Genomic DNA, 11,195 nt, shown 5'->3' with positions numbered 1-11,195 from the left:
TTTTTTTTTTTTTTTTTTTTTTTTTTGTCTTTTTCCGTGTCCGGCAACGGATCGCAACCCTCAGTGTCGCCCCCGTACCGGACCAGGACCGGCAACGGGATTGCAACCCTCGGTGTTGCCCCCGCACCTCGCTCAGCCAGTGAGCAGGAACCGGTCTGTATGTGTGATCCGAACCCTCGGTGGGAGCGTCGTCGCGCTTCCCAAGCGGCGCACTAGCGCAGTGCGCCACCGGGCCGGCCCCTAGAGGAATTCTTATAATTCCTAACTTACTGAGTGTTTTCTTATGTTCAATTCCATACAACTCTGTTTGCAGCTTCCACTAACTTCAAAAGGAGTTCTGCTTAGGAAGGAAATGGTCAAGGAGACCACCAGTAGGTCCACCGAGCATGTCAGAAACAATATTGCTCCATCTTACAGGCCGATTGTGCCCTGGAATTTAAAGAAACAATATATGTAGTATTTTTTGGTGTGTGGATCTCACCATACTTAAAAATACATTTAGTCTCTCAGGACCAGCGTTTTAGAAAAGTGAAGTAGACTAGAATAAAAAGTATCAGAGTTGATCGTATGTTGTAATGGTAAATCACTATTTTGTGAAACTTTAATTTCTGCATACATATACACACACATACATAGATATGTGTATGTATAAATGTGTGTGTGTGTATATAAATGTGGGTGTGAGCTGGGTCACATCATAAAATGTATTTCTAATTGATAGCCCATGAAATACATGATATAATGATATCAGAAAGGTCAACCTTACCTTTAAATTTACCCATCTATATATACATATATGTGACTCATGCATCCCTACTAACGTATAAACCAGTGAATTCAGGAAGATAAGGAAAGTATCTTTTTGGCCAAAGTGAAGAAATTGAAGTAACTGCATTTGAGGAGCTGCATGAACAGGTGTCCTTCCTCTTTATTCATCTCTTTCTCCTTAAGACAGAATATTACGATGCACACCCGGAAAAGGGAGATAAAGGAATTCCAGGCCCTCCAGGGCCCAAAGGAGCTCGCGGCCCACAGGGTGAGAATAGGTTTCTTCCTAAAGCATTTGCTAATCATGCTTCTGTCTTTCTTTCAAGGTAATTAATAGTGTGTGCATACAGACCTGGGATTTGGGGGTGGAGGGAAGATGAGGTCTCCTAATGTTCATAGGTGGTGGTGTTTGTTGGTGTCTCCTCATTTTTATATTTTCATATAAAAATTTCATAAGTCGTATACCATAGAAGGTCATTAAATTATCTTTATGTAGCAAAGCATGATGTTCAAGGCTAGCAAGAAGACGCCAACATGGCCAGAGGGCAGGAGGAGGGAGTGTAAGATGTGTACGATCTCAGTGAGATTACAGAAGAGAAAATGCAGACCCCAAAAAGCTGTAACTTGAGCAAATCCGAACAAATCGTGACAAGGGGGAACTAACACCCTGGTTTTCTCACTCCTGGAACAATTATCTGCCCTCAGTGCGATGAATTAATGTCACATTTACTTATAGATTATATCAGTTTTGAAAGATCCAAAAGTTCTCCACCATTAGCTCGCATCTCTGGCTACATATTAGAATCCCTGGAAACCTCTAAATAATGACCTTGTTAAGGTCCCATCCCTGGGATTCTGACGTCATTGCCGGGTAGAGAGCCCTGGGCACTAGTAGATGGCTTTTGCTCCCCAGATTATTCTACCATGCAGCCAGGATTGAGAACCGCTGATCTAGGCAAATTACTGATATAAACGAGATTTCAAAGGAGAATTTTAACTTAAAAGAGTAAACTTTTAGGTAACAGAGTGGCACCATGGAAGCTTTCTGGGCTCTTGATCCAGAGGTCAATTGTTCAAAAGAGTAAAACTTCCCAGGTTATTTAAATAAATTGCAAATATAGACATAGATTTTTTTTAAAAAAATCTGGTATATTTACTATAAATCACCCATATATATACTTCAAAATGTTTGTGGAAAAATAAAATTAAAAGGGAATGCAAATATTTCCACGAACTTTTTGAAGACCCCCTTTTTTTTGTCTTTTTTCGTGTCCGGCAACGGATCGCAACCCTCAGTGTCGCGCCCGCACCGGACCGGGACCGGCAACGGGATCGCAACCCTCGGTGCTGCACCCACACCTCGCTCAGCCAGTGAGCGGGAACCGGTTGAAGACCCCTTTTTGAAGAATTAAAACCCATGTAATGTTACAGCTGGAAGAGATCTAAGATGGAACACCAGGCCAAACTGCAGATCCTTGACGATTCCAGCATTGTTTGATTTTCTTACATCTGAACTCCCAAGAAAAGCCATACACAGTGCATATGCTTAGAAAATCTCTTCTGAATTATTTGAAAATGATAAAGTGGCATGATTTACTTTCTAGTGTTAGACATCTAAGATTAGTTTTCTCTCTGCTGTTTGTCTAAATAAGTGAAGTTATCTAATATTTATCTATGTGAGAGTGGGAAAAAAGCATGAAAACTCTTTATTATTAATGTTTATTATTTTGTCACCCAAGATTTGAAAAATGGAGAAAGGAGCATTTATATCTTTGTAAGCACTTAATTAATGTTGTATATTCCTAGGTCCTAGTGGTCCCCCTGGAGTTCCTGGAAGTCCTGGTATGTCCACGTTTCTTGGCAGCACAAATAGAAATACTATTAAAAAGGAAACGTAAGATTGTGTTATTTGCATAAGACAAATGTTTCATTAAATGATCTAAAACTGTTCCCAGTTTCTTGATTGTTACCTTTGTTGACCTACAATGGAAAAGGGAGCAGAAACTGATACAAAGTGATATAGAAATGCTCTTTTTTACTTTTCAGGGGTCTTAACTAAGTGTTAAGAAGCCTTATTGTTAGGGGAGTTTCGCAGTAGCTTTGGGGTAAGAGCAGGGGCCTTGAAACTCAGAGGAGGCACAGAAATAGAAAACAACATTAAACGATTTCATAATTTTGAAAAAGAATTAAAATTAAGCAGATTGCAGAACTATACATATACTATAATCCCACTGAAAAAAATAGATACAGAAATTGACAAATATTATATGTACCTGTATATGCATGCAAAAATATATATCAGGTTGTTAACAGTGAATATCTTGAATTTGGAATGGGGCAAAAAGGAATTTTAGAGGTCTGGCCAAAGATTCAGGAGGGCTTACTTCTCCCCGCCTGGCCCCTAAGTAATGACGGCTCCTTTAAGAAGCTGGCAATTGGAAAATTACAAAGCTTTGAAACAGATGTCAATCATAAGGATTTGCCTTCATGCTGAAATAGGAAGAAATAATCAGATATTACCCTTGCTGGTTTCTCAGCCCTTTGGTGGTGACATCTCTCCTCTTAATTGTTACACCATTTGCATGGCAGAGATTCGAGACTGCCTCCTCCCCACTTTTGTCTACTTTTAGACTACCCCCTGTTGTAGGATTAGGATGGGTTTTGTACCACCTGGCATGGCTTCTCTCCCAGGAGATGCCTGCCTCACTATCCTCTTTTATACCTAAGACAATTGGCAGGAACAGAGTCCAGTTACAACTTTCCCTCTCAACTGGGGCACTGAAAGGTAGGCATCCTTAGTCTCTAGTAAAAAAATGTACAAAATAGCATGTGTGAAAGAACTTCTCACAAGGCCTTTTAAATAAAGACTGCAGCACGTCCCAAACTGTTTCAGTTCCTTGTAATACATTACATTAAGTATCTCATGGGAACGGAATGTTCTGTGCTTTGCTGTCCTATGATTAACAAGGACACAGATGAAGGAAGCAAGGATATCTACTTTTCATTTATGTTTTATATACCTCTCAATTTTGCAACTTTTATAAATAAGAATGTATCATTTTTTTGCAATTGAAAATATATATATATATATATTTATCAGGAAAACATTTAAAATATAATAAATGATTATTTTCTTCAAGGATCATCAAGGCCTGGCCTCAGAGGAAGCTCTGGATGGCCGGGCTTGAAAGGAAGCAAAGGGGAACGAGGACCCCCAGGAAAGGATGCAGTGGGCCCTCCTGGATCCCCAGGTTGTCCTGGTCCACCAGGACCTACAGGGTCACCAGGACCTCCAGGACCACCAGGTAAAGAAACCTAATGGGGCTGCTTTTTTGTACATTGCCTAATGACAGATGTGTGCATATTAGGAGCAAAATCAACTTTATTCACAGCTTGCCATCAGTCGGCTTGTTTTTAGTTGTTATCTTTACAAAGACATTCCTTTTACTAGCTCTCGGTATAAGAAACTAAGATGCAATGACTACCGTGCAAACGCAGCAAAGCCTTGGCCCAGGTTCCTCAGAAGGCAGAGGGGCAGGTGGGGACAGGAGAGTGAGGCAGGGAGGGAGAGGTGGTTATCAAGGTGGCCAAGTGCAACCACTTGTTCAGCCCCTGGAGAGGATCTTCCAAGAAGCCTGTCTCAGGATAATCTGTCCCAGGGGAGAAAGAGGCAAGAATGTATCCACGAGCTCCTATTTCCCTTGGGTCAAAGATTTGCCCCACAGGACAGGATCACCCCCCACACACACACGCTCTTCCAGGCTGTGTTTGCATAGTTCCCAGGGCATCCCGAGCCTTGGCATCAGCAGGGAAGCCCCAGGGGAGGAGGCCACAGGAGTGCAGCATGGATAGGAGGTAAAATGCTGCCAGGTGCATGGGTCAGAGACCACAGAGCTGTGACCGAAAGCATTCAAAGTGGTGCTCAGAGGGTCTGACACAGGCGTCCTTTCCTTCCCATCTCCCGGCAGAGCCACTTAGCAGCCTGTGTTGACTCACAGGAGCAGTAGATCCTCAGGAGCATACAGATCACGATTTGTACACCTTTCCTGAGTGGTGCCTGGGAAGTCCTGTGTCTTATATTCTACCCTCCTAAGAGACTTAAGAATGTTCTGTGTCTGAGATTTTTTTTTTAAGAAAGAAATAGACATTCATTATTTATAGACAATATGATCATAAACATAGAAAATCCAAAAGAATAATCTGGAATGCTCTTATTATTAATAAGATAATTCAGTCAAGTGTCTGTTTATTTGAACAATATTAAAAAAAAAAAGCTTTCCTTTATGCCAACAACAATTTAAGAAATTATCCCATTAATAAAAAGATACCACATCCGGGCCAGCCCGTGGCTCACTAGGGAGAGTGTGGTGCTGATAACACCAAGGCCATAGGTTCAGATCCCATATAGGGATGACCGGTTAGCTCACTGGATGAGCTGACAACACCAAGTCAAGGGTTAAAATCCCCTTACCGGTCATTTAAAAAAAAAAAAAAAAAAGATACCACATCCAAGAACAGATCTGTCAAGCTATGGTGTGGACCCATGCAGAAAACAAAGCAAAACTAAGCTAAACTAAACCTCTTTACTATGTTTCAGGGATTTTAACAATTTCTAATCTCCCAAGTCTCTTACAAGGTGTAGGTTTAGTATCCTAGTATTATCAGTGGCAGCACTGATGTGCAGTGCTCATGTAGCTAATTAATGGGAAAGCCCAGGACCTGCAATAGAGTAACTTCCTCCTCCAAGATGCCAACACCGCCCCCCCAGGAGGCTGGGCCAGCTGCACTCTATCCAGAGGCCTTTGTTTCCTGTGTTTTTCTACCTTCTCTTCTTTAAGCAACACCTGTCTGTTTTTCAGGTTGCAGCTTCAAGTTTAAGTCCCGCAGAAAGCTTTCACAGACTCCACGTCCTATAACACCCAAGCTTATCCCAATGTAAAAATTTTCACATTGCCACTATGCTTTGTGTTTGGCAGTCTCCCTTGCAGAACTCTTTGAGGTCAGGGACTGTGATTTGTTTACTGTTTTAAGCCCCATATGTAGCATGAAAGCCGGAATATTGTAGGTACTCAAATTATTGGTTGGATTCAGTAGGAAATGAGTAGGAAAACGTATAAATATATATAAATGTATAAATTTATAAGTATACAGATAAATCTGCATTCAGGATAAAACTAACATCATACTGTATTATTTGGAGATGACTAGGTATGCAGAAAACTAGATCATGAAATTGCTATTTTTTTTTCATAGTCAAGCAAACAATATGATTCATACTATAATCCAATTAAATTAAATATTTCTACTGTTTCCTTGTTGCTCTGCAATTTGGGGCAGCTATTTTTATTTAATTTCATCATTGTTGCCTTCAACCTATATTTGAAATAGCAATCAAAAATTAGATTACAGAACACACGTTACGAGTTTGAGAATGATCATTCATTGTAACATTATAGTAGCAGGTGTATGCAGAAAACAGGCACAGGTTTCATGAAGAGTGGCAGACTCAACTGATGTGGACAAACAATGAGTCAGATCCATTTTTTTTTTTTTTTGACTTGGTATGTATTGGATACCTATAATATAATAGGAAAATACAATGTATCTAAGATACACAGAAGAATGAGATTCAATCCTTTGCCTCAAGATGCTAAAGGGATAGTCTTGGAATAATTGGAAACAACTAAATAAGACAATTTGGGTTGATTACGTTGCAAAAATATCACCTAATGAGCTTACAAAGAACAACAACACTGGTATCAAAATATAACATATCCATGTAATGTGAGGAGAAGAGCTGATAAACACACAAGGCTTTTCAGCTGAGAGAAACTTCTAAAGACAGTTTCCAATACAAATATGGAAGAAATGCATGTAAAATAATACATATATTACATTTGCTGTTTGGAAAAAAAGCACAAATAAAACATTGTTTTTGGTGTTGTCTTTCTACAGGAGATGTTGTTTTTCGCAAGGGTCCACCTGGTGATCGCGGACTGCCAGGCTATTTAGGGTCTCCAGGAATCCCAGGACTTGATGGGCCCAAAGGTTGGTTCAATCTCATCATCATTATCATGTCTGATTTTTTTCCCCCTGAGACAATAATGATCCCAAATAGCAGACAGTTAGGGATGGCTTCCTTTTCAAAAAAAAAATTGCTAAAAGTATTCATTTATCTGTAAATCAATGATTTATTTAGCATCTATGCAATAAATTGTTGGATATCCCTGGAATGTGAATTTTATCCTGTGTGGAAGGAGAGAAACACTGAAATAGTAGATGTCTTACGTTAGACTCTTGGAGTTTCCTCTCTCAGAACTGTACAGCTCAGAAAGATAAAGTAAGCAGATATAATAGATGAATGTTTTTTAGTTAATATGTACAATGTCCTAGATGATTTCACTGCACAAAAAAAAATGTTTAAATGTAGTAAATGATCGTGTGGTTGGGAAATATCTGTCCCTTCTGGGGATTCAGTGTGGGCTTGTAAGTAATGCAAGTGTGCTCTTATTGCAGGAGAACCGGGTCCCCTGTGCACACAGTGCCCTTGTACCCCAGGGCTCCCCGGTCTCCCAGGATTGCCGGGGTTAGATGGTGTAAAAGGAATCTCAGGTACAGACAATTTGCATGCAAGTGTTTTTGCAAGCATAAAGGGTCAACACACTGAGAGATAAAAAAAATGTATTAGATTGCCTGATGTCATGATGTGGTTTACATGAACTTGGAGGGAGAGTTTCAAAAACATATACTCTGTTTGTTAACATAAAGTCAGACAAAATCGCATATACTCTGGTATTTTTCCCTGTTCCGTTTGAATTGCTGACTCTAACAAAGTATTGTGTTAGCCAGGAATTGTAGGCACAGATTCCTACAGGGGACCAGCAGGTGGCTTAAAAGAGTGAAGCAACCATACTAAACACACACCACATTTTTCTTACATAAACAAATAAGCTTTCTCCCACTTTTTCTTGAAAGATGAGACCCTTCTCAGTCCATTTTTTCTTTTATCTTTTCTTTTGGCGGCCACTTGGTACAGGAATTGAACCCTGCACTTTGGTGTTATCAGCACCTCACTCTAATCAACTGAGCTAACCAGCCAGCTCAGTCCACTCCCTCATGTTCTCATTTTTGACAGAGACACAGGCATATGCAGCATTTCACTTTTTTCTGAAGGATACAAGTGCAATAAGGAATTACAGCATTCTTGGTGCCGGGGACAGTAGAGAGTGGTGAGGACTGTGGTAAACCGAAGGGCACATTTAAATGGGCTATCAGGCACTACTGTTACTTTGCAGCATGTTAGGCCCTTTGTTAATAAATCTTCCTATTTTTCATGAGTAGAAAGAAATCATGATTTTTCTCCGAAATCACATTTTTAAAGAAATATTAGCCACTAAATCAATTTTTGAAGGAAGAAAACATATCATAGTCTAATGTTCTGAGAACTAAATAAAGCATGATTCATAGGACTTCTCCTGCTAACCTCTGCTCCAGACCAGCGCTCTTCACCCCAACACTTGGCAACCTGGATGGGGAATGTTCTGTGTTATCACCGTCCAGCAGACATTTGCATTGGCACAGAGTCTTCTGGGAGGCTGGGTCTCAGCCCAAAGAAGAAAAGCTAATGGTAGTAGCTGTGGGCACCATGGCCAGCCCATGGAGGGAACGTGCTTGGGCAGGGATCCTTTGTCACCCTCAGATGCAACCCACCTCTGTTCCATAAAGGCCTCAGCCCCTTTGCAGCCGCTTACTTCCCTGACTCCCTGAGAGAGCTGAGCTGGAAGGAGGAGAGACAGGAGCTATTCCTCAGGTAGCTCCTAGTCAGTTCCCAAGTCTCAGGGGGAAGTGTTCTATCAAAACAAAAACTAAAAGGGAGGGAAAGAAGGAGAAAAATAAGAAATCGTTATTTTCCTACTTTCTCCTTCTGTCTCATCTCTGGCCCAAGGTGAGCAGCTGGCGGCTCACAGATGCTGACTGACTAGTTGCATTATTGTATTTTCCTTAGTTTCTCCACATTTGGCATAAAAAAGGTATGTAAGCAGTAAAACTGTTTGGATTACTATAGAAAAAAGTGTATCCTGCCTCAATATCTTGCAAAAAATAGAATCTGAATCAATATTTGTTGACTAACTGACCTGAGACCCATCCAAAAGATTTTCTAAAGGGATTATCTTTACAGAGATATTTAAATATGGGAAATATAAAATTGTATAGTAAAATGCATTTGGCAACAGATATCCAAAGTCTCAGAAAAGTTTGTGTCCTGTAGCTACACTTTTAAGAATTTATTATAAAGAAAACAATTGGGTAAATTTGGAGAAATAAATATCCAGAGATATTAGAGATATTTATTGTGGCATTGTTTACAACAGCTAAAAGTTGATAAACAGCCCAAATGTCTAAAAACATCAGTTAACTAAATAAATGCTGAGTTACTCACTTAATAGGCTCTTAGGCAGCCATTTAACATAAAGCTATAAATCTTCACTTACTGACATATGTATATTTGATTCCAAAATAGCATGTACATGAGTCCTATGCATTTATGGATATAAAAACTTGTGAATAATATGCATTAAAACATAGCAAACATTATTTGCTGGTGGTGGATTTATAAGTGATTTTTATTCTCTTCTTACTTTGTAATTTTCTTACAATGAGCATATATTACTTTCATGATAAAAATATGTATATCCTTAAAATTATAAAGTCAAGAATTTTAGGAAGCTAAGATCTAAGAATTCTTGTTTTTTTACATTATCTCTTATTCCAGTTATTTACTACCATTCTCTTATTGCACTGTATGTTTTAAGGTAGAAATTGTCTTTCTTTCCTCATAAGAAACACCCTATCTTCTTCACACACTCTATTACCCTGGCTATTCAGAGTCAGTGTTCAATGAGTGGTTAATTACTCATTGCTTTGCAGGAAGACAAGGTGCAGCTGGCATGAAAGGAAGCCCAGGGTCCCCAGGAAGTGAAGGTCCTCCAGGATTTCCAGTAAGATTTCATGGTTTCGAAGCTTTAGCTTTGATTTGCAAAATTGAGTGCTGTGGAGATATGGTTGGACCACACATAGGTTATCAGTCTGGTGCCTGGCAAACAGTAGGTGCATAGTAGATACTTGTTGATTAAATAAATAAATGAATGATGTGTGAATGAATAAGTGAATGAATTAATGAATTTATAAGTTATTTTAAATGGTATCAGAGACAGAAAGAAGATCAGTGATTGCCTGGCACTGAGGGTGGAAACAGGGATTAACTGCAAATGGATTTGAGCAACTTTGGGGGAGCAATGAAAATACTTTAACACCAATTGTAGTGATTATGACACAGTTCTATGAATTTACTAAAAATCATTGAATCGTTCTCTTACAACGTATAAATTTTATGGTATGTAAGTTGTACCTCAATTAAAAATTAAAATTTAAAAAAAATTAAAAATCGGGGCCGGCCCGGTGGCGCACTGTGCTAGTGCGCCGCTTGGGAAGCGCAGCGGCGCTCCCGCCGAGGGTTCGGATCCCACATACAGACCGGTTCCCGCTCACTGGCTGAGCGAGGCGCGGGGGCAACACTGAGGGTTGCGATCCCGTTGCCGGTCCCGGTCCGGTACGGGGGCGACACTGAGGGTTGCGATCCATTGCCGGACATGAAAAAAGACAAAAAAAAAAAAAATTAAAAATCTGTTTAAAAATTAAAATCTTGATTATCACAGTGAATCAGAAAAGCATATAATGATAAATATATTTAAATCAAATTATTCAGATACTTGTTAAAATTTACCAATATTCAAACATAATCTGAATTATGATGATTGTTTTATTGTACTGAATTATATTATTGCATGTTTGTATTGCATGTGTTGTATTGTACTGTCCAACTGAATTCTTTCCCAGTTTTGGAAGTAAAAACAAAGGAAAACAAAAAGCTTAAAATGATATTTGTGGGCCAAAGAAAGTATATTAAAAAGATATATTCATTAAAATGTAAAAGTCCTGTTACACTGTTTTTAAGATTGACACAAGGACAACTCTATCAAAATGCAATGCAGACTCATTTCTGTACCACCCTAGGGATTCCCAGGTGCTCAGGGTGTCCCGGGACTTAAAGGAGGAAAAGGTGAAGCATCTCAGCCTAAAGGGCAAGTGGGTGCCCCAGGAGATCCGGGGCTCAGAGGGCAGCCCGGGAGCAAGGGCTTGGATGGAATTCCTGGAAATCCAGGAGTAAAAGGATTACCCGGACCTAAAGGCAAACCGGTTGGTATTTATCAACTTTGTTCAATTACCCTCCTTATAAATGAAGTGCTCTGAAATTAAGAGATAAGGTGATTTCCTTTCAAAAAATTGTTGGCCACTCAGCACAGTTCATCACTCTAACTGCCAAATAAGTCATCTTCAAACTAGCAGTAATCACCCAAACAAATATT

At 39.6% G+C, this 11,195-nt stretch overlaps 1 protein-coding gene across 1 annotated transcript in view; it reads left to right on the top strand.

Annotated features, from left to right (window-relative positions):
• The window catches only part of COL4A3 (collagen, type IV, alpha 3 (Goodpasture antigen)), a 136,020-nt gene that overhangs the window by 85,015 nt on the left and 39,810 nt on the right, over nt 1-11,195 (top strand). Inside the window, exons 19-25 of the mRNA XM_008567333.1 lie at nt 952-1,036; nt 2,575-2,610; nt 3,909-4,073; nt 6,724-6,816; nt 7,285-7,380; nt 9,697-9,767; nt 10,843-11,025. Of these exons, the coding sequence (XP_008565555.1) occupies nt 952-1,036; nt 2,575-2,610; nt 3,909-4,073; nt 6,724-6,816; nt 7,285-7,380; nt 9,697-9,767; nt 10,843-11,025 (729 nt within the window). The remainder of the gene's footprint in view (nt 1-951; nt 1,037-2,574; nt 2,611-3,908; nt 4,074-6,723; nt 6,817-7,284; nt 7,381-9,696; nt 9,768-10,842; nt 11,026-11,195) is intronic.

Source organism: Galeopterus variegatus, unplaced genomic scaffold (assembly GCF_000696425.1).
Source record: "Galeopterus variegatus unplaced genomic scaffold, G_variegatus-3.0.2 Scaffold310, whole genome shotgun sequence".
Taxonomy (NCBI): domain Eukaryota; kingdom Metazoa; phylum Chordata; class Mammalia; order Dermoptera; family Cynocephalidae; genus Galeopterus; species Galeopterus variegatus.
This window is presented reverse-complemented; position numbering and strand designations above follow the sequence as displayed.